Raw genomic sequence first — 20972 nt, forward strand, 5'->3', positions numbered from 1 at the left:
AGCGGGGACTGAGCGGGAGAGCCCTGAGGGGAGAGCGGGGACTGAGCGGGAGAGCCCTGAGGGGACAGCGGGGACTGAGCGAGAGAGTTCTGAGGGGACAGCGGGGACTGAGCGGGAGAGTCCTGAGGGAACAGCGGGGACTGAGCGATGGGAGAGCCCTGAGGGGACAGCGGGTCTTGGGCGATGGGAGAGCTCTGAGGGCTGAGCGGGAGCGCCCTGAGGAACAGCGCGGGGCTGAGCGATGGGAGAGCCCTGAGGGCTGAGGAGACAGTGGGTCCTGGGCGGTGGGAGAGCCCTGAGGGGACCCCGCGGCTCCCACCCGGCCCTCAGGAAGCGGGAGCCCCAGGGGTTCCCTCTGAGGCCAGGGGCCCCGGGCAAGGTCGTGCCGGGGTAAAATAAGCAGCATCAGCAGCGTCGCCGTGCTGCCCCTGGAGCTCCCGCTTGGTGTCCTGCGGTGCCCGCCTGCAGTCCAGCCCTGCCAGCTGGGCGGAATGTCAGGGTTGCCGAGCTTTCCCCCTCTGTAATTTCAGCGGTTGTCAAGGACTGAGGAAGAAAACTTGGAAAATGAGCGAGAATTTCGCCCGTGTGTGTGGAGGAGGAGTCCCTGAAAGATGTACTGTTAATTAAAAGAACTCGCCAAAGATGAGCTTCTAATGAACAGGACTTGCCAAAATGTAACTGTATACSGGGTGTTTTGCAAGCCTGAAGATCCCTGGCGTGTCTGGAGGCTTGTGTGTGYGCTCCGTGTTGCTGGGATGAGTCAAGAGTGTTTATTTTGTCAATGCATTAAGTATTTCCCAAAGGAAACGCAGCCGGTGTGGGTGAACAAACTGGATTTGCCGTGGTCTAGATGGAGTATCTTGCTGGGGCTTGAAGGAAAATGTGAGTCGCCTTAGGCAGTAAAGCCTAAGATTCACAAAACTTAAGTGTGTGGGGTGGGGGGTTACTAGGATTGTTTTGTTTTGYTTGTTTTTTACATTTCCTTTTGAACCAAATATTTATATGACGAGCTTCCAAAGCATCTCTGGTAGAGGTCAATAAATGAAATTAAGGAAAAAAAGAAGTGATGGTGAAGTCAATGTGTTTCCTTAGCCCAGTGGCCACTGTCAGTGAGTCACAGCAATGCATGCCCCTGTCCACCTTGACCCTGCTGCCAGGATCCCCAGGGCGACTCCAGGGACAAACAGCTGCTTATGTTTAATGTTATGGCATTTTCACAGGCTAAACATGTTTCTCCGCATCCTTCCAAACTTCTCCATGACGTTGTGAGTCACTCTTCTATCACACCTGATATCCAGTTGCTAAGTTGTTGCAGTTTTCCACAGAATATTTCCTGTCCTGCTTCAATTTGTATCCTACCAAAAAAAAGTTTATACAGAATTTAGTGTGGTTCTTTTTTCTGCTTGCAAGGGGGCAAGATTTTAAAATCCTGTTTAAAACAAGATTTCAGTTTCTATTTCTTGTATTAATCTCTGTTTCAAAAGATGCTGTTACAACTGGTTTGTGAGATCCATGTTCAGTGACTTTCTGGTACTCTTAACACCTGAGTACTGTATCTCTACATTTTGGGCTTGTGCCAACTCTGTTTTTTCTCTTCCACAATAAATACTTTAAGTCTGTTAGCTTCTCCTTCTGAACTTTTCTGCTTCCTCTCACAGTAACTATTTACTCTGTATTTTGACTGTGATTTGGTTTACAAGGAAATAGAATTAATTAGAACTAGTTTGAGGTAGAGATCCAAGTATTATTTGAGGARAAACATCATTAACATAGAGCATGACGACTGGTGACATTGGGACAGTCTGAGGCTGAAAGAAAAGTATTTGGAATGTGTAACTTAAATTTTGTTAGTCTTTTATCTTACAATAGTACCTTGAGAAAAACATGTGCGTAAAAATGTAGTTTTCTAGACGTACCTTGCTTCATGCTTATTTACTGTCTTCTGCACATAAAAATAAGGGGAATCATACTTGAACACTTAGCTGTTCTCTTGCAACACTATAAAGATTTTAAYATGGTGTGATCTAAGGTATGGGTTAAATTGACAAACTCSTAGAACTTCTGACACTCAGTGTGTGTGGTTTGATCTTTCTGTGATGATTCTGCTCCATTCATCAATRTAGATGTGACCTGGGTGTGGGCTGAATTCAGGTGCTGCTGCTGCTCTTTGACCTGACACCCTGAGAATGTGAGAGCCAGGAGGACAGACCGGAAAGGTCTGTTGGATGGACAATCTGCTCACCACCAGCACAGCTCTGAAATAGCAGCTCTGAAAGTGCAGGTGAGTAAAGAAGCACTCTATGGTATATTTTCGTATGTGTGATGTTTGGTTTTAAGTTTATAAGTTGTTAAGTTATATTGAACAAATGAGACCTGTCTCTTTTTAACAACTTTGTCCATTACCATAATTGTCCTGGGTGGACAAGAACATTTTAAATTGAGGGTTTTGTGATTAAAGATTTCAGATRTTACTATAGAGTAGTATGTAACCACCCTGCTATTTCCTGCAGCATGTGATGCTATTCYTACATATGTCCCACCATACTCCAGCTGGTCTATTCTGGTACAGTAGTCAGCAGAGCTGACTGGATTTAATCGGTGCATTGTACATAGGATGTGAAGAGTGCACTGTGAGACACAACGCAATGCAACCACAGGGCTGTGCAGTTAGCTCAGCTAGTACATATTTTGATGCAGACCTGGTTGTGGATGAAGTAGTTTTGGTTCTGTTCATGCTGGTCAGCTTGAACTAGTTCAGGACATTGAAACCAGTACAACTGGTTCAAGGTGAGAAGTGAGCTATTTGAAAGTGAGTTTAGGCTTTCYCTGGGGCCTTCCCAGGTGCCTTAGCCCAGTCCTGCGGGGCCCGGGTGCCGGCGGGGCACTGCGGTACCTCTCCTCASGGGGTGCGTGGGGACCTTGTGCCCAGGGGCCGGAGCAGTGCTGTGGGGAGTGGGATGCCGCGATGCCCGCCGCTGGCACCGGTGCAACCCGGCGGGCAGGTGCGGTGCGGGAGGTGGGGGACCCTGGAGGCTGCTGGGGCAGCTGACCCAGGCAGGTAGGCGCGGCTGCGATGCTCCGGCAGCAGCGATTCCACCCCGGCTACACTGCCGGGGGCGCGGGGCATTTCTGCGTTGAACAAAGGCACGCGTCGGGCTCCGGCCAAGGCTCCTGGACCCGCCGCCCGCTGCGCATGGGAAGGCGTTGGTGCCCCGCGGGACGCGCCCACCCCCGGCGTTGCGGGCTCGCCCCCCGGTGCCCGCACGCGGCGCTGAGCAGCGGCCCCCGCCCCGCCGAGGCGGGACTGCGCAGCGCGGGCGGGCGGCGGCGCCGCCTCGGCATCCCCGTGACGCGGAGCCAATCAGGGCCCCGAGCTGGCGCTGCCGGCCCGGCCCCGCCCGCCGCCGCCCGGGCACGGAGAGCTGCGGACGGGGAAGCGCTGCCGCGGGTGCCCGCGGTCGCCTCGCCGCGCCCCATGGGGATCGAGAGCTTCTGCAGCGCGGACGCTTCCGAGCCCTTCTGGGTGAGCGGCGGGACGGGGCCGCGGCGGCGCGGCTCGGCGGCCGGTGCCGGCACGGAGGGATGGCGAGGAGCCGGGTGGGACGGGGATGGTGGCGGAGCCCGAGGGGGCTGCGCCCGGCAGTGGGGAGCGGGAGCTGSAGCCTGCGCTCCAGGTGCTGCCCAGGGCAGAGCGCGGGGGCTACGGTGCGCCCCGGCCGTGCGGGGCATGAGCACCGGCGCGGAGCGGCCGCGGGCCGGCGGAGGGGCCGGGCCGTGGCCGGCGGCTCGTGGTCTYCGCCTGGCCGCGATGTCCCCGGGGCCGGGTCGCAGAGCGGACGCCGGCACGCCTCGTGCGCCGTTTTTCCGCCAGGGAGATGCTTGGAGGGGACCTGGCGAAAGGGTGCCTGCCCGGGAGGCTGGGAACGAGCTCCCGAGTGACCGGAGCAGCTCTCTGCCCGCCGCCTTTGGCCGCTCGGCTGCCTTCCTCGGGGCCGTGCGGCTAACAACAATAACGGTGTCTGACGGCTGCYGTCACCCGAGAGCGGTGTGTGCTTGGAAGGAGGCCACAGACGCGCTTTCTGCTGCTTTATCGCATGTTTGCTTAGCAGTATTTTCGCTCTTCCTTAACGAATAGTGGTCAGCGCAGGTGCTGTGGGTGRACGGAAAGCCAGCTCTGCACAGGTGAGCGATATAGGGGCGCTGCGGTGGTGTCTTGCTCAGCTGAGACATGGGTTCCTGTGCGGAGACACGCGGGTCCTGGTAGCTGCGAGGCACCTAGAGAGCAGGACCGGAGGGAAAATTCAACTCAGGAGCAAACTGTTGTATGTAGAAGGAGGTTGTGGGAGGAAGGGAAAAACTGGAAGTAAGGAATAAACATGGAGTGAGAGCAACACACGGAAAGGAACTACTTGGTATTCATCAGATATCTGCTAAATAGTGTTGAGTTAATGAGCTGTCTTAGTACTTAAAAAATAAAAGAATCAGATGTCTCAACAAACACCCTTGTACTGTTTGTCTCAAGAACCACTAAGCTGTTAACTAAGATGTTATTGAGCAGATATTTCAAAACTCAAGACTAAGACATTTAGTTGTTTCCAGCTATCAAAAGTTACTCAGTTAACTTGCAAAAGCTTACATTGCWTATACTAATATCTCTTTTCAGCTATTTCTCATGTTTTTCAGAACTGGCTAAATTATGAGTTGTCATTATGGGTATTTTTTTGCCCCTTCCTAGAATGAGACTTTTTACTTGAAGGGCTTAAGAGAATAGATATTTCAGAAGTAGTTTATGGAAAAACTGACTTGAGAGAGAAGTAATATTGTGAGAAGGAGCTGCCAGCTCATTCTTTGAGCTGTGTAATTGTAACATCAGGTAGATGCAAGAACTACACTTAGGATGTTGGACTAGTTTACGTAGGTTTTCTGACAGCAGATTCTTTTATTAGCAAAACTGTTCTCACATGTACTACAGCCATTTCTGATATTTGTGATGTGTCATAACTACTCTACTCCATACATTTTTTCCACAAATTGATTCCCAGTGTTTTGCAATTTGTCATCCTTTTCCAAATCACATGGACTCTGCCTTTCATTTCTTCCAGCGAAAGATCCTGTGGGTGTGGTTGGTTGATTTGTGGATTCTTCTAATCCTGCAGAGGAACAATTATGCATTTGAGTTGGAAACATCTTCCTTCATGCTGAACTTGTCTGTTTCCTCTCAAACTTTCTCCACTTCGTTGTTGCATCATTCCCAGTAGGGGAGAGTAGTACTGCCAATTTGGGTGCTTATGGGTACTCTGGCTGCTGCTTTTTCTGGCATTTCCATTATAGCTACTATCTGAAGCTGAAGTTGTAGAGGATTTTCAGAAATTGTCTGTGTTCATGCAGTGTTTACTGGGTTTTTAGATATGTCCTGTGGTTGTGCTGCTGTTCTTCCTGGTTTCTGGGGTGCACTCCTGAGCTTCTCAGAGCTGGGTGATAGCTGGATGCACAATGGCACGCATTACTGCATTCTTGTGTTGGCTGCATCAGTTATTTTTGTTGGTTCTGAAGCCTTGCTACTGGAGCAGATGGATTTCTGGCAAACTCAGCTTCAAGGAGAAGTGTTTTCTCTCAAAGGTGATCCTGAGTTTGGGACAACTCAGTTTTMAATTGTGGGGAGACTGTGGCTGAAAGGACCTAATGGACCCTTAAAAMTGTATGCTAATCTTCTTAGGCTTTGCTGGCCAGGATTTTTCTTGTTTGCACACCCAAGGAATGTTATTGTTGAAAGTTCTTGTCTGRGAATTAAACAGATTGGTTTTATTTAATACTTACTCTGAAAGGTCAGGAACCCAAGGAAGTTTGCCATCTTCTTCGCTTCATTATTTTTTTCTTTCTCACTGTCTAACCTATCTCTATGCCCCTACTCAATGTATTAACTTCATTACAATGAGATTTGTTTTTATAACTTYAAGCATCTTGCTTCCTTTGAACCACACTCCCTTTTTAGATGAGTACTGTTAACCCTGGCTTGTTCTAGCATCACTGAGTGTCTGAGACTATATTAGAGATGGAATATTCAAAGCAAGCTACAACTGTGCAAGATAAAGTTACTATTTACTGATAGCTGTTGATGACAATAAAATATTTAAAAACTATAGAGGACTTGGAGTAACATTTTGCACTACTTGCATTCCAGTTCAGTGACTTCAAGGGCCTGTTCCAAGCTGAGAAACTTTAAAATTGACATACTGAGATAGCTTTGGATAGAGTAGCGCTGCTGTCTGARTGCAGTCTACCTTGTTTCAGTATCAGCACACAAAAAAACAGAGGTAAAGCAGGGTGAGGAACTCTGTGATTCCAGGTAAGCAGGATAAGTGTCACAGCAGATGTAGAACTCACTGTACACTTTGGCCTCCTGACCTGGCTGGCTGGATATAGACGCACATGCCCAGTTGGTRGTCTCAATGTATTTACATTTTGAAATAGTCTGCTGTTTCTTCTTTGAATAAAATTTTGTTTTCAGTTTTTTCAGAACTTGTAAACTCTGTAGTATCACATATAGAGAAGCCTTTTCATATTTGAAATTGCTAAAGGGAGAGGTTAACAGTTTTTGTGACGCTTGGAGATTTCAGAGCTCTCAATAGGGTTTTAGGAAAAAGAAGTGAGAAATATACATCTGAAACTTTCACAATTCTTGCTTATACTTAAGGGAATGAGATAAATGGCTTATATTTATCTAAGCTCCTATCATGTCATTCACAGGCAGACACTGTTTTTTAAATTTAGTTTAGATAGAAGTTAACTTCTTTATTTCAGTGGCAATTTAGCAGATTTTTTTTCCACAGTTTTCTAGTTGGGCTTTTCGTTGTGGAGAAATGACTGAAAGCAAATAATTGCATTCACTTCTAGGAAGAAAGCAAGTTTTCAGCTTCTCTGTCTTGTTTTGAGAACGAGAGTCCTGTAATGATTAAAGCTGTATCTCTAGCTGTGTAAACCCTGGCCTAGTTCTTCCCTGTTGATTTAGAAAGCTTTTGTGAACCCTCTTCACTTTTAGTAAAGAAATGGTATCCACACACTGTTCTAGGTTTAGCACTTCTTCATATGAAGCCTAACTACCAGAGAAAAACAATGGATGAGTGAAGGTGAGACAAAGCCTCACATAAAATGTAGGGACCAACTTGGAAGAACTGGGCTTTGCTTCCTTTGCTGTTGTGTAGAATTCTGTCTGATGCTTTCAGGCATGTTTGTCTGCCTAAATAAATGTATTTTCTTAGTGTTTCTCCAAAGACATTATGTTTTGTATTTGGTTGACGTTGTAGTGGGAGACATCTATAATGTGGCTTGATAGAATTTTACTAAGAAAGAATGTGTTAATATTCTTTAATAGATTACAGTTACTAGCTGACATTTGTGAGGTGACACTATATGGCATCAACAGCTGCTGTGCTTCTATTGTTTATGAGGACATGAGTAGTTTTACTGAAATAGACTTCTGAAGGAAAACCAGACTTGTTATGTAAGGMGCAGTTTCATGTTCTGAAGGTCTGTGGCTTGTGCTGTCACACATCAGATAGGCAGTAAATTGGCACTCTCTTGGAWCTCTGGAGCTTTTTGCACTGTAAGATATGTCTTCACTGCTTTTTCAGWGTGTTTGTGGCACAGCTAGGGAGGGGGAGGGACTTGGAGGTGCTGTGGGAGGGTACTGGGGGAGCTAGATACAACCTGAGTTCAGCCTCTGCTGRAGARTGTGTGGATCAGGAAACTACTTACATTTGCTGACACTGGGAGGTCATATGTGCACAGCATTTGGAACAGAGGAGTAGCAGAGTGTTAAACAAGAAAACCGTTACATAAACCAGGGCTTTATTGCAATTAACAGCAGATTGTAGGATTCTTATGCCTTGGCTGTTGTGTTTTTTAGCAATGAAAGTCAGAGTTWTCAGCTTTCTTCCTTTTTAGAACAAGGGTATAAATGTGCATAGAAAAATTAAACTTAGATTAGAAATGAAACTGATACCCCTTGATCCAGAGTAGATCAATTTAAGGGAAATACAGGGAAATTAAGCCTGATAATCTGTTGTTGATGGGGATTTTCTGAACAGATGACCTGTCATTCTACAGCTGTCAATTCAAGGTGGCTCAGAAAAATTAAATGAGGAAAAAACCACAGCARAATGCTTGACTAAATCGTGCTGTTTCATGCAATTACAATGCAGTTTACATTGAAACACTGTGCTATACTGGGACCAAGTGAAGGTCAACCCGGGTTGTGCTGAAGTCACTCTGGGTCACGTCTCTAAAAAGCCTACTGCAGGGTACTGACCTTTTGCTTACTTTTAATAGAGTCAGAATTCCTTGCATTACTGTTTTCTCACTCTTTGCATCTGTGGTAGCTTCAGATACAGTTTATCCCAACTTAAGCTGTTACCTTAGTCTTTTGGTAAGATTATTACCCAGGTGTGTTCAGACTTCTCAGGGATTTCAACTCATCGTACAGGCTGTTGCATTATAAAGCAGAAGCCCTGGTTTTGGTGCAATAAGGGGATGGGAGCAGGAATCTTTTTCTAGTATCCTTTCAGGTAACAGTGATTTCAGGGAAAAACCTTACAGAAGGGTGAAAACCATCCTTTGGTTGTGAAACTAGGAGTAGTAAGTACTTTGTTGTCAAGTGGCCAAATGTTTTGTTGTGGTACTTGCAGATATGGCAGAGTATGGAAATGCTAAATCTATAGAGAGAGGCTAAATTTTAATTTTGCAAGTGTAATAGAATCCGTGATATGTTTCTCTGATACAAATAATAGCTATATTTGGTGGCTTTTAACTTCTTTGATTACAAAGCTCAGCTCCTGTAAATGCCACAGCTGCAAGTGCTCCTATCTCTGGCAATTTGTTAGCACCTGCTTCTTATTGTAGGCTAAAGGGGAAAAAAAGGCAAAACATGCCTTTTTCTTGGAATTTTGCACACAGTTCCAGCTGATGCAGTGCTTTCTATAATAAAGAATCTCAAGTGCTTGTAAACATTAGCAAGTACTAATGTTTGGTTTTGGGATGGGGAGGTACAGAYGCCTGATTTAAGTTCAGGACCAATTATTGGAAGGTAGAGGCTTTTTCTTGGCTGTGTTAACAAGTCAAATCTGCATTATGTAAGTCATTACTGTTGAGAACTTAAACTATTAAAACCATTTATAACTTGCTAAAACCATTTCTAATAGAAAACATTATGAGAAATGAAGGGCATTTTCCTGTCACTAGAAACACTTAATGGTGTTTTTCCCCCCATAAAACTACTTCATATAAACAATTAAAAATTTTCAGGACCCTTGTTTATTATGTGATTATTATTTTTTGCAACTTTTCCACCTCTTGCTCTAGCGGTCTTGTCTTGTGACAACATTAAGAGACTCGAAGAATAAATCTTAAGATTTCAGCATTACTTTGAAATGAAGGAGGGGCAAGGTCTCTTCCTTTTTCTGAGGTCTCAATCTGCATGTGGTATTTTGGGAAGCAGGGCKAGAAGACTTGCTTATGAATGATTTAAGGCTCTTTATTCAGACACATGACTTGCATGTCAAAACCTTAATTGGAGACCTGTATTTTTTWATCTTTTTCTCAACAGTTATTTGTTCCTTCTTTACTTGACTCTTAGGAGCATTTTAACCAATGAGCTTCATATTTAATAGCAGGAGTTTTGTTCCATTGGTTGTATGAGAAATCCACAGTTGCATGGTAAAGTTTAGTTCTCCTGTAGTAATAAAGAAAACTCCAAACTATGTTGTTTTTTTTTTTTTTTTGGTGAATGTGGTCTCCATGAGAGTTGGAGATCTGAATCTAATTCTTACAATCCAATGAGTTTAATTACCATTAACGTTTCTTATTTCACCTTTGTGACAGTAGAATAGCAAAAAGACAGAAACTTACTGATTTAATTGGGCTGTTACTGGCCCAGAGAAAGGTCAGAGAACTTTGTGGGGATATGAGCCCCTGTCCTTCCCATGAAGAGAAGTGCTGAAGTCTCTTCCCATACTGGCAGTCAGACTCACTCTGGTCATTTGTTCCATTGCCTGTGGTAAATGCTGTAGTTCTGTGCAGGAGCATGTTTCTATGATTTTTCCTGGCAGAAGTTGTTTCTAGAGTCTGTGGAGATCTGGGAATGAGATCAAGTATTTGATTATGTGGTTTTACTTTTTAGTAAAATTCTGGGTTTGTGTGTCCAAAAAAAATTGACTGCTGCCTTTCTTTCATCAAGAATGTAAAACAGCTATTAGAAAGGTATTATAAAATCTGTATAAGTATTTTAAATTTTTCTTCTGCCTCCTGTTTTGCAGAGTACATCATTAGACGGTACAGTAAACCATTAATTTAATGTAGTTAGTACAGACTTCAAAGGAATTGGCAGTGTATTGAAAGTTTTATATAAATACAGCATGAGGTCAGTGTGTGCAACCACCACAAAGGTACTATTTTACTTGTACTTTCTGCACTAATTTCAGTTGCAGGGAAAACAACTGCATTATATCACAGGGGAGATGTGTGCATTTTGGGTGATTTGTTTATTAAAGAGAAAAGATAGAGGAAATAAATATCAGGTAAGGTGGAAAGGTACATTTGTCCATCTATATTGTGCTGCTTCATCTGGACTTGTTTCTAGAGCCATTAATGCAAGCAGTGCTTTTTTTCAAAATAATTTCAATGTAATAGTTATAGTATTTTGAAAGGACTTTACAAATGTGTGAATAGGAAGTTTGTGATGGTTATTTGAATGTCATATACCTAATTTTGTGCATTGTTTACCACTGATAGGGATGTTGTTAYTGTCTGCTGCTTGTCTCTGTGAATATTGCTGAGGAGCCAGGAGAGCTGTGGGTGTGGGTGTTTCTGCTGCTTTTTGAAGGATTCTGGAGTACTTTTCTTGTACAAATATCTGCTGTTTGTTTTATCAACTTGTCCCTCTCTGTGATGGAGCCTGAACAGTAGCACAGCATAGCAGATGTGATGCTGGTGAAGATAGTGCCATGCTCRTGCTTGTTTTGGCTCTATTCTAAATATGCTCGTAGGCAAATGGTGAGCCTCRGCACARGTTTCATGATCTGACTCCAAAACGTGAATGGCAGAACAAAGACTCCATATCATGTGTCAGGGGCTTTTAAAGCAAGGTCAGAGCTCCTTTAAAGCAGCCTTAAAGAGAGATCCTTTTTTGCACTCCCCTTGCCCCCCTCCCTATTGAGCACTGATGCAGCTCCTCTGAAGATGCAGGCTCAGCCAGATCTGACAAATCTCCTGTCTGGGGAGAGGCAGGAAATTTGCTGTCCTAGATAGATGCCATGTGGCCATTGGCTTTTAGCCTACAGTGAGAGAGAGTGGTTCAGCCAGCTCATGGGTTTATAGGTGCTACACTGGGGAATTTTTCAATACTGTATCTAGAGCTGGCAGATTGTGAGACTTCCTATTTCAGTGGGAAAGTGATGATACGATTATAATGAAAGTTGTCAGCTGCAATTACAGTGTTAGTGCCTGAGAGCTAATTACTTTCACTCAACTAAATGTAAACATTGCATTAAATGAAAAGTCTTTTTTACTGTTGGGGAGATAAGATTGAGAAACTTTACCTTGGTATTACAAGGGAGGTGGTTCTTTTGTGGATAATATTGAAGTAGTGCCTATATAATGTCAGTGTCAAACTCCCTTTGAAGGAGTAAATGTTGACCATGATGTTAAGATTCCAGTTTGGTTTTGTAATTTCATTTTTTAGAGAGATGTGTGGTAATGCTTGCAGTCACTTTTCAGTCACAGTTTGGTTCATGCAGGTGGATTTAACAGTGTGGCTGTCAGCCTGCATCTCTAGCACACTTGCACACAGCAGGCATGAAACTGAGCAATTTGGGTCTCTCCATTASTGCCAGTGAGAATTTTAAAATGTGCTGTGGGTCAAGTGGGATTATTGATGTGAGAACAAGCTGCCCCTGGCTGCTCACTTGACAGCCTTTCCTGGCTGCCAGGAGAGAGGAAGCCAGCATCAAATACAATTATTCCTCAGATTAGCCCTACTGGAGCCATACAACCGCCATTGGTCTGCCTTCCCTCAGCAAAGGCAGAATAACTAAACTTTTGTGTTGCAACTTTGTCTTACAGTTCTACTGCCCATGTTTTTATCTTGCCTGTTCCTGAAATTTTAGCACGAATTAATATAGTTCTTAATTTTCCTCRTGTTTATGCACTGTTAAATAAATGGTTTACCTGAACAGATCCACTTGATTCTGGGGAATGCTAAGCATTTTTTGTGCTGTTCTTGTAGATAGAGTGTTTCACTTCAGGTGGGATAGGAAGCTTTTTTGTGCCATGGGAGAAAACATGCTACAGGGCACAAAAACTGTGGACTGGTATTTTTGAGCCATAGTGCTGATGATAGAAATGAGAAGTAGGTCAGGTAARTTTAAAAATACCCATCTGCTATTCTGGGAAGCTTTAAAATTGTTAAGGAATTTTTGAAAAGAAAAACCAGTCTGAAACTATTAAACATCTGAGACGTGGTTCTTCTGGAACTAAAACTAAGCCAACAGTGTATCTCTTCTCTCYCAACATCTACCAAGAAAGGAACAAGGATCAGACTGGTTTTTCTCCAGKGGATTCTTGCAGTCACAGCATAAAATAAAGGCTGCTTCCACATYATACAGTCCAATAGMTATAGACCTCACCCCTTTTTTAATTCCTCTTCCTTTATWGCTGGAGGCTGCTAGTTTGTGTAGGCCTTCAACAGTTGTATCTCTCATTTAATGTGACTTTGCAAAGTAGAAGAGTTAACTGATCAGTCAGAGTGAAAATTATTAATCTTTGAGCAGTGAAAAATGGGGTAACTTGGTGTTTTAGTAGAACTTGCTAAAACGGTGCATCTAAAATTTGAGTCATAAAAAATGGCCTTAATTTTCTTATTAATGTCTGCTAAATGCAAATGTCTGCTTCAGTGAGTGTTTCTGCCATTTTCTATGAAGAATTTTTATTTGTGATGGAAAAAAGCAAATCTGAAACTGGGTTTATATAAAGCAAAGGAGAAGCATGTACTTTCCACTGGCAGAACTAGTCTAGTCTTGTATAACTGAAGCTATWATTTGAATGTGAATGCATGCTGGTTTCATCATGAGAGTGACACATTTTCCAGCTGCAGYGGAATCTCCTAAAGCCATGGTGTCCTCCATGCAGAACTTGTAAATATGAAAGTCAAATGAAAGGTTGCACATGTTTTTAGARTATCCTCCAGCCAATATGCATAGCAGTCATGCATGCAGCACTTCTTGCTTTTATTTTGCCACGTGGCGGTGACATGTGCATTACCTGCTCTGACCTTTCTGGTATTTGCCAGATTTATTTTATAGCCAGCATTAACAAACACTGAGAAAGGAGTTAGTAACTTTCTAAACAGYGTGTAGATCTGCAAAAGTTTACTCAATAAAATGATGTCAGTGCTTTTGTTTGTTTCTGGTAAAGCTGATTACATCCTGTTGATTTACTTGTATAATCTTATAACTGTCTTAATTTGTGAATTGTAAACTGTTCTGCAGAGTCATGAGACTTTTTCTTGGCTGCTCTGCTGGAGTGGAGCAGCTGGGACTTAGAAAGCCAAAAACATTCGTGTGGTGGCTAAATGTAAGGATGACTCAGCTGAAATTTCTGATGAGTTATGCAGTCAGGAAACTTAATRAGCGTGCGGCTTACCCACAGCTTTCACAGCCACTGCCTTGTGACAAACAACTTGTGTGACCCCTACACAGATACATTCAAACATAACTGGGCATYCTTATGTTCTACCAGTGTTGATTCCCTTGCATTGGCTGTAGTAAGCTGAGTTTTTAGAAAAAGGAAAAAGTAAAAATTATACAAAGTGAGAAGAATTAGAGGAGAAAAATAACAGCTGAGTGTCCTGTGTATACTGTCTGTTGTATCTAACTGAGAAAGAAGTCCTAGATTCTGACTGAAATTGCTGGAAATGGGAAAAGAAAATGTTATCTTCCATTTCTCTTTAGATCTATTTTCTCTCTGTAATTGTGTTTGAAGCTGTTTATTCAGTGGAAGATGGGAACAAACAAGGATCAAAGTGTGGCGATTCTGGGCAGTGGGATCTGCTTTCGGCTTTGATGTTGGGATAGAGGGAGCAGGCACTACAGCTCCTTTTGGTTCTGTTTCCTCATCTATAAAATGTKGATAATGGCACTTATTTCTGTGACCAGCTCAGGCTTTTGCAGAGGAGTAGGATTRCTGACAGTCATTATATCCCAGTAGWGGTACTGGGGTTTTGGGTAGTGTAAGCTGTGCAACTGTCTGAAAAAATGCTTTGCCACTGAAAAGTTAACTCTGTAGTTAAGAGCCTTTGGGCATGACACTGCTGCTCTTGGCTCAGTGGCTTTTAAACAAAAGCCTGTGAGCAGTGAATATTGCAGTTGTTGAATATTGCAGCCCATCTGCAGCTGCAGTATTGTGCATTGCATTATTCTGTTGGAGAGTCAAGAATCTGCAGCACTTGAAAGTGTTGCATGTGATAGTTTTTCATCAAGATCAGTGATTTTAAGGTAAAATTAGCTGCAAAAGATTTTCCTAACTCAGAGCAATCGTAAATATGGTGTGAAAGCTCATGTTACTACTAAGTAGTCTGTCATTGTAAATAGTTCTCCTGTCAGTAATTAAAATGGTCACATTTTTATTACTGTGAGCATCAGTTTTGATTTGACTGTATGGTCAAATCAAACTGTGAGCATCAGTTTTGATTTATCTGGTTTTGAGAAGTAAGAAAACATTGAATTATTTAAATTTACATTCTCTTCTTGTTGAATAGGAAATGAGCTGCAAGGGTGAGCCTTTTACTTGGCTCTATGCCTTGTTGCTGTGTACTTTTTATTCTGAGTCTCTGATTTTTAAATACTGAAGTTCAGTGTTGGTGTTTTGTGTAACTTAGTCTGTTTTTTTTTCCCTAGGATTGGAATCTGACATGGCAYACAGAAGATCCAGACTTCACCCCATGCTTTCAGAACACAGTCCTGGTCTGGATTCCTTGCATTTACCTGTGGCTCTGCTTCCCAGTGTACTTCCTGTACCTTCGCCGTCATGACAGGGGGTACATTCAAGTGTCAAACCTTAACAAAGCCAAAACGGTATGTGACTCTGAAATCACAACTTACTAGGCTTGTTTGGAATTGAAGTCTATTTTCAGCTATGTACTAGCACAGTGTTTTTTTGAGCATCAGTCTTGACCTGTGTGCACACTTCAGGTGTACCTTATTTGTTCTGCTTGTGTTTGATTTCCCAGCCTTTCCTGTTTCCATTGCCCTTTTATCAGGCTTTCTGAAATTTACCCTGGCGTAGCAACAAACATGCAAATCCTTTTAAAGACTGGTTGGAGAAGACTACTTTAGGGCAATTCAATTTCAAGGCCCTTATTTCTATCATAAAAAGAATTTATTGTCCTGTCAGCTTCTTAAGTTTCACAGCATACATTTCTAGACCTACTGCAGGTGTTCTCTTTCAATTCTGCTGTGAAATAAGTACTTAATGTTTTCGGTTTTTTTATTCCCTGTAGAGTAAGTGTAAATAGTTTTAAGGACTATAATAACATGGTGTGTTGGAGAGGTTTTTGTCTCTGCAGTCTGTTATTGAGGAGTGAGGCTGRCCAGCTTTCTGCTTCATAATAGACTGAATTACATGGTATTAAATATCAGCAAACTTTTTCTTCTAGTAGGAATTCAGTAATCAAAGCCAAATTTCTTTTTTTCTGTGCGTGTGGTAGAATTTTCCAAATTACATCATCTGATTTTAACTTCTGCTAGCATATGGCATCTATATGTTATATATATATTATGCTGTATTATCTGTGTGAACTGATGTATTAAAGATGCTTTTTCATTGCAGGCTTTGGGCTTAATACTGTGGATAGTCTGCTGGGCAGACCTTTTCTACTCTTTCTGGGAAAGAAGTCAAAATATTTTTCGAGCTCCATTTTTTCTCGTTAGCCCTACAGTATTGGGTATAACAATGGTAAGTTCTTCTGCATTGCCATTGTTCATGCAAAGCTTTCAGCGATGACACCATCCTGGYATTATTCACAGTGCTGCAATTCTTTAAACTGCAGATTTATTCTGCAGTTGAGCTGTGAAATACTGACTCTGTAATGTCTGCTTTCTTTTAATAAAAATATCAGAAAAACTAGACTCTCACCCACCTGTGCTCATGTGTTGCACATCAGCACACAAGGCAGTTTCAGATGTCTTATTTTGGTAGACTTGAGCTRCTCTCCCTTTAATAGTTTGACTCAGGCATTGGGGTAGAGGAATCAACTCAAGAGACCTTATTCAACCTAGATAATACAAACCACCGAACCTGGGGGAAGACTGCTGAAGTATCTTTACAAACTCTCTTTCATGTAATATTCTTTAGTGTGTATTTTCTTTATTACACTTGAAGGCACAGTGKAAAGTCTTAAATGCTGTGAGCCATRCAGATGTCYGCAGCTAACTCCTTCACCCTAAACATGCAAAGCTTTTCTGCTTTCACACCAGTATCCCTGYATTTCAAGGAAAATGCCTTGCTGTTCATTTATTGTCAATTGCCTTTCATTTATCAGGGGTTGGAATGGTAATGATTAAACATGATGCTCAAGGGGACACCACAACTCCGACAGCAACCAAACAAAAATCCCAAACTGCCKTCAAACATACTGACAAATGCAAGAGCTGTTAAGCAGTTTGTGCTCATTTAATAATGCAATTGTCAAGCTTTTGTCAGGCTKATTGAAAGTGCATGTTGCAGTAGTTAAGTGAGGTGCACCAGCTTTCTAAAGGAAGGACTCTGAAATACACAAAATACAGAAATACAGTAAGACTTGGTCAAGTATTGTTTGGTGTTGTGGCTTGTATGGAAAGAAATCTATTTTTTAAAAAAATAACTGGTCAGGAAATACCATAATTYCATGTTGATTTGTGGTGTAGAGCCAGCAAAGTGATGATTGGCAGCTCTTGACAGTACTTTTGTGTATGTGATTGTTTATTTCTATGTAATACATATTCCTTTTCCCCTTTTTGTCCACTGGTATCTTTACTGATACAGAGCATTTACTATTTACATGTATTTTTGGATTACACTTTAAATTTCTGGATTTTAGAATGTCTGGGAGATCCTGGATTAGAAATATTAAATAAGCATACTTTAGACAATACCCTTTATATGTGCRTAAAATACTGTAAAACTTAAAATTTATGGATATGTTTTCATCTTTTGTTTTCATCTTTGTCTGCAGTTGCTTGCCACATTTTTAATACAATATGAAAGACTACAAGGAGTCCAGTCTTCAGGAGTAATGACGCTTTTCTGGTTCATCTCATTGTTATGTGCCACAGTGATTTTTATATCCAAAATCAAACATGCCTTAAAAAYGGTAAGTGATTTTTAACCTCAATCAGTGGAAAATAATCCCAAATGCTGCAGTGATAGGGTAGTTGCTCGGTAATTACACCAGTCAAATCAGTTAATGATGCATTTRGTATGCCTTCATTCCTTGGATTGTTACAGCAAAACAAGCAAGAATTAATGGCCTCTGTTTTGAAATGTTTGTGAAATTCATAGTGATTTTAACTGTAGCAGCAGTTGGCAAGAAAATTCTGTTAGAGAAAGCGGATGTGTGTGCTCGAGTATACTCCACGTGTGTAATCTTTGAAATCAGACTGCTCTGGCTGGGAGTTGACGTCATCTTCCTGTTGATTATACAGTGGATTTCCTGAAACACTCTGTTCAGTGCTGCTGTGCTCTCACCTGCTTGGACAAAATCAAAGTGTAAAGTGAAATATTTTTATGCCAATTTGCCTTGTACTAAGGCCACCTCAAATGCCAGACTAGTTTTGGAGCTGCCTGAAAATGGCATATCACTTTTGATTCTTGAACCTTTARTCTCTATTGGCAATTTTGAGAACTTTAAGCCAACTTTTGCCTTCAGCTATTGGGAATGGGCTTTTACTGGGGGTGTGTGCCCATCTATCCCCATGCTTTGATTTCTGTAGCTTGTGTGTTGTATGTCAGTCCCAGTTAAAAAAACTGAAAGGATCTCTGAATTTTGCWCACAATGGAACAATAAGTAACCTAAATTCTTCTCCTCTAATTCTTACCTTCTATGTGCATATTAATTAAAAAGTTTGCATTGAACTCTCCTTGCTACCCAGTACATAAATATCTCGCCCCTGTAAAGAATACACTGACTTCAAATTAGGGTTGTGTTGGCACAAACGTGTCTTAGTGAGAACTTTTTACATTAAAAATTCATACTTGTATATTTATGGTAGTGACTGAATAAAAATAAATGTATCTTTCACATCCTCCCCTCTCATTACCTTCCCTTTACCAGAATAGACATTGACTTTAATTTGCATGGGGGTGAGTAGTGCAGCACTCAGTTTGCAGAATTTACATTAACGAGCTGTTTTCTGTTTAATAGCAACATGTTTTAAATAAATTCCTCAAGCCTTCTAATTAGAATATTACCTTCCTTTGTAGGGTGCTGAAGAGGATGCATTTCGTTACGTCACCTTCTGCATCTACTTCGTCCTGGTATTAGTAGAGCTCATCCTGTGTTGTTTTCCAGAGCAACCACCTTTGTTTTCTGAAACAGTAAATGATCCTGTAAGTGAGTCTGTTCTGAGTGCCAAGTATTATATGTGCAGTATTCTGTAAAATGAGCTACAGGTCCATAGTCTCCCAGATGCCAAATAATTAAAATTCTGCTTTTCATTTGGTGATGCGAAAGAAGCCCATAACAGGCAAAACTGGGGGAAGGAAGGGGCTGAATATAAGAAAAAACACAAAAATACTGTTGCTGTCATTGCTGAATAGCATTCCTGAAGGATAAGTTATATGCATTTATATTCAGTAGTGCTGCTGGCAGTCAGTAGGGAATAGTGATTTGAGATGCTGTGCTCCTGGTTATCTGATCTGTTCAGTAGGCAGTAAGTCACAAGGGTGTGGATTCCCTTTCATTTGAATGTGAGGAAGAATTTAGACCWGGAAAACTTTTGAACCTGGGCAGATGCATTTGATTTCTGTGTTTATCTCTCTTGTGTCAAGTAGAAATTTATCCAGCTCAGATGCAAGAGCAGCTAATGTTAGAGGGTGGTTTGGATGTAATATTTAATTTTGCCTAGACATGATGCTTTTTGGAGGTGTTCTTAATTACRTGTACCAGCTCTATGGCATGGGTTGGAAGTGACCCAAGGGATGCTTGATCATCCTTGCACCACCTCTGGGCCAGATGTTCTGAGTTACCGTGGGTGACACTTGTCACTGCCTGAAGTTTGCATGTGCAAACTTTAGGAATTTCAGTTTTACAGAAGGTCTAATTGTGCTTTGATGGCTGTTAAGTGACACTTTGTGACGAAGAAGGTGTGAAATGTATCAGGGGGAAATAAATACTGCCTTTGTAACTGTGGGAAGGGTCCATGAGCAGTTGCACTTAGTGTATCCCACAGTTACCTTCTCCACCAGGGTGCCCCTGGCTCTGCGTGGCCCTGGCAGACTTGGTGTGTGTTCCTGGAAGGAGCAGCATATTGCTGAGTCTTTGGATCCTCTTAATTTTCGGTTCTTTTCATCTCATTCATGGGTTAAATATATTTGACAGGATACTGTGGGTGTTAGGAAACCTCTTCTGCTTTGATGGTTCTAATAATTACAAGGTGCATTGAGACTGCAGTGGTTTGTTTTTTGTTTTTGTTTCTGAGTATTTCTACCAGTGTCTGTACGAAATAGYGAAGACTAGGAAGTCTGAAATCTTTCAGAAATCTGAAATAGGGAAGAGAGAAATGCATGCTGAAATTCTGAAGGAAATTATCTTTTAGTGCCTTTGAAATTCTCCCTGCCTTTCTTTATGCTCTTTTAACCCAGACAGATTAGGAGAGTAGCTAAAAGAGCCAGCCTTTGTGCTGGGTGTGGAACCTGAGTGAGCTGTGCACCTGTATGGGTACTTTCCCTTATATRTTTGATGAACAAGATGCAGGGCTCCTAAGGGATGTTTTTGGGATGCTTTGGGATGCTTTTATGGAGTTTGCACATTTTTTTCATTTGTGCATCCATGTGGATGGAGTCCCAGCACTTCACTTCTGGAGCAGGAGAACTGCATTTTTCATTGYTGACTAACTACCCAATTAACATATTTGTGCCCTCATATGGTAGCATACCTTGCATTGACATAGGCACTGAACACAACATCTGTAGAGACTGTCTGGCCTGCACTGGCCTCTAAAATTCCTTCAGCTGTTTGTTGTGTTGTTGATATGGAGCACTGCTATTCCTGTGTCCCAGTGGCTGAGCCTGGGGACAGCCCTGAAGCTGTGCTTGTGTTTTCTGAACAAGCTCTCAGCAGCATAAATTTCAAGTTTTAGTAATGTGAAAKAAATAGTGTAAACAAGAGAAATTTGAAAAGCACCTTTTCTGCTTCGTTTGTTTCTTTTGGACCTGCATCAGTCACTTTGTATGTGGATTGATTTCTTTTTCTCTCCTGTAGAATCCATGTCCAGAGTTCAGTGCTTCTTTCCTCTCCAGAATCACATTCTGGTGGATCACTGGGTAAGACAAAACTGTTCATAAAAAACAGTTCAAGTTATGGCACTTTGGGATCCTGCTTTTAGACTGAAATTAGCAACAATAATTTTGGTTAGTTTGGTTGCTTGTGTCATAGACAAATTTAATTAATTTTTTTTTTCAGATTTGATTACTATTTTTTTACTTCCTTTGTAGGGTCTTTGTAATTTTAAATTTTGCCAGTATATATTTAGTATGTTTGATGAAAGAATATAATAAAAAACATTCTTTGGCAAATASAAGAAGGAAGAAATTATCTGCTGTATTTAGAAACTGAAGACATTAAAATCTATTACCTCTTTTCATCCAATAGGCTCTTTTTTCCATTAATTTTATTTAGGCTGTATGATTTGTGAGTTAAAACAGAGAAACATGTAAAATAATATTGG

General features: G+C 41.9%; 1 protein-coding gene across 1 annotated transcript in view; it reads left to right on the plus strand.

Annotated features, from left to right (window-relative positions):
• The first annotated feature begins 3193 nt into the window (after nt 1-3193).
• Nucleotides 3194-20972, plus strand: part of ABCC1 (ATP binding cassette subfamily C member 1) — a 48164-nt gene continuing 30385 nt past the window's right edge. The window contains 8 exon segments of the mRNA XM_057367337.1: nt 3194-3244; nt 3247-3414; nt 3416-3523; nt 14946-15122; nt 15877-16002; nt 17261-17398; nt 18508-18633; nt 20507-20568. Of these exon segments, the coding sequence (XP_057223320.1) occupies nt 3194-3244; nt 3247-3414; nt 3416-3523; nt 14946-15122; nt 15877-16002; nt 17261-17398; nt 18508-18633; nt 20507-20568 (956 nt within the window).

Source organism: Malurus melanocephalus, unplaced genomic scaffold (genome assembly GCF_030028575.1).
Source record: "Malurus melanocephalus ecotype Western Australia unplaced genomic scaffold, MMel_1.1 scaffold_77, whole genome shotgun sequence".
Taxonomy (NCBI): domain Eukaryota; kingdom Metazoa; phylum Chordata; class Aves; order Passeriformes; family Maluridae; genus Malurus; species Malurus melanocephalus.